This window comes from Geospiza fortis, unplaced genomic scaffold, assembly GCF_000277835.1.
Source record: "Geospiza fortis unplaced genomic scaffold, GeoFor_1.0 scaffold48, whole genome shotgun sequence".
Taxonomy (NCBI): domain Eukaryota; kingdom Metazoa; phylum Chordata; class Aves; order Passeriformes; family Thraupidae; genus Geospiza; species Geospiza fortis.
In genome coordinates, this window is record NW_005054594.1 from 116,373 (window position 1) to 117,651 (window position 1,279).

At 56.9% G+C, this 1,279-nt stretch overlaps 1 protein-coding gene across 1 annotated transcript in view; it reads left to right on the plus strand.

The window, feature by feature from the left end:
- LRRC20 (leucine rich repeat containing 20) overlaps positions 1 to 393 on the plus strand; it is a 9,827-nt gene extending 9,434 nt beyond the window's left edge. The window contains exon 5 of the mRNA XM_005430034.2: positions 291 to 393. Coding sequence (XP_005430091.1) covers positions 291 to 393 — 103 coding nt within the window. The remainder of the gene's footprint in view (positions 1 to 290) is intronic.
- The last annotated feature ends 886 nt before the right edge of the window (positions 394 to 1,279 follow it).

The following is a 1,279-nucleotide window of genomic DNA, read 5'->3' on the forward strand; positions in this document are numbered from 1 at the left end:
GCACCCCCCCGGGGTGCCGGGGCTGTCCCGAGGCGGGGCTGCCCACCACAGGGCTTTGGCTCGGCTCCGTCCCTGCTGTGTCCCCGTTTCTGCCCCCAGGCGGGTCCCAAACCCGAGCCTGTGCCTCGTTTTTCCCAAATCCAAGGCAAGCAGCATGGCTCCCCCGCGGAGGGATGGCTCTGCCAAATCCCGAGCCAGGCAATCTCCTGCTTATGCATTTTGGGGGTGCAGAGGAGCTGCAACACATGGGGTGGGAGGTTTGGGTGGAGTGGGGGGATCTGGATGTGCAGCATCCTGGAGAGCATCAGGATGGTGGAGGACATCCCTGCAGCTGGAAGGGCTCTCCCTGGAATTGCTGCCATGGTGGTGGTGGTGTGCCAAGTGCCTGATTAAATGCTTTCCTGTCACATCGGGGGGGTTTGTGTCTGATTAAATTCCAATTACCAGCCTTGTCCTTAGAGAAGCCCCTTTGCACAGCTGCTCACTGCAGCCTCCAAGCTGGATTCTCCCAGACCCAAGCAGTATTTCCCTGGAAAAAAAATCCTTGTTTTCCAAGGAATTTTTCTTCCCTTCTGTTTTTTCACTGTAGAAGCCAAAATGACCCAATGCCAGCGGCTGTCCCCAGAGATGTGTGCCCACCTTCCACGCGCTGTGGGTCCTCAAGTTGTGCTGATCCCTTTCCAGGAAGAAATGTCCCGGAGAGAGCGGCTTCTTGGTGGCAAGAAGCACACCCTGCCAAGCACACCCGTGTCCCCTAGCAGCTGGCTGCCTGCAAAAACAAAAAAAAAAATTCCTGGGAGAAACCCCAGATGTTGTCTCCAAACGCCTTGTTTAAACATCTCCCTTGCTTGTTCCTTTGGGTATTTAAGGGACAAACACTTCCCAATGCTGTGTGCGGGCTGGGGACAGCCAGGAATGGTAAATCCTGTAAATATTTGACTTTTAGACTTGCCAAACTTTGGTAAAAGATTATGGTAAGAGATGTTGGGCTTGCTGGAGAAGCTGGGGTTGAGCGGAGCAACCTGAAACCCGGACCAGCATCCCTAAACATCGCGCTGCTTCTCCCTCTGGTGGATTGATGCGTGGGGGATCTCCCCACTCGTCTTGAGGCTCATTTTCCTCCCGGGATGGCCAGGAGCGCTGCTGGGGACACCGGCTATCAGCTGCCAGCATCACTGCGGGGACCTCGGCGGCAGCGAGGGGACACAGACCCGGACCTGCCATGGGAGCCACCCTGCTCCTTCCCTCCCTCTCCGTGCCCGGCGTGTGCTGCCCGCCC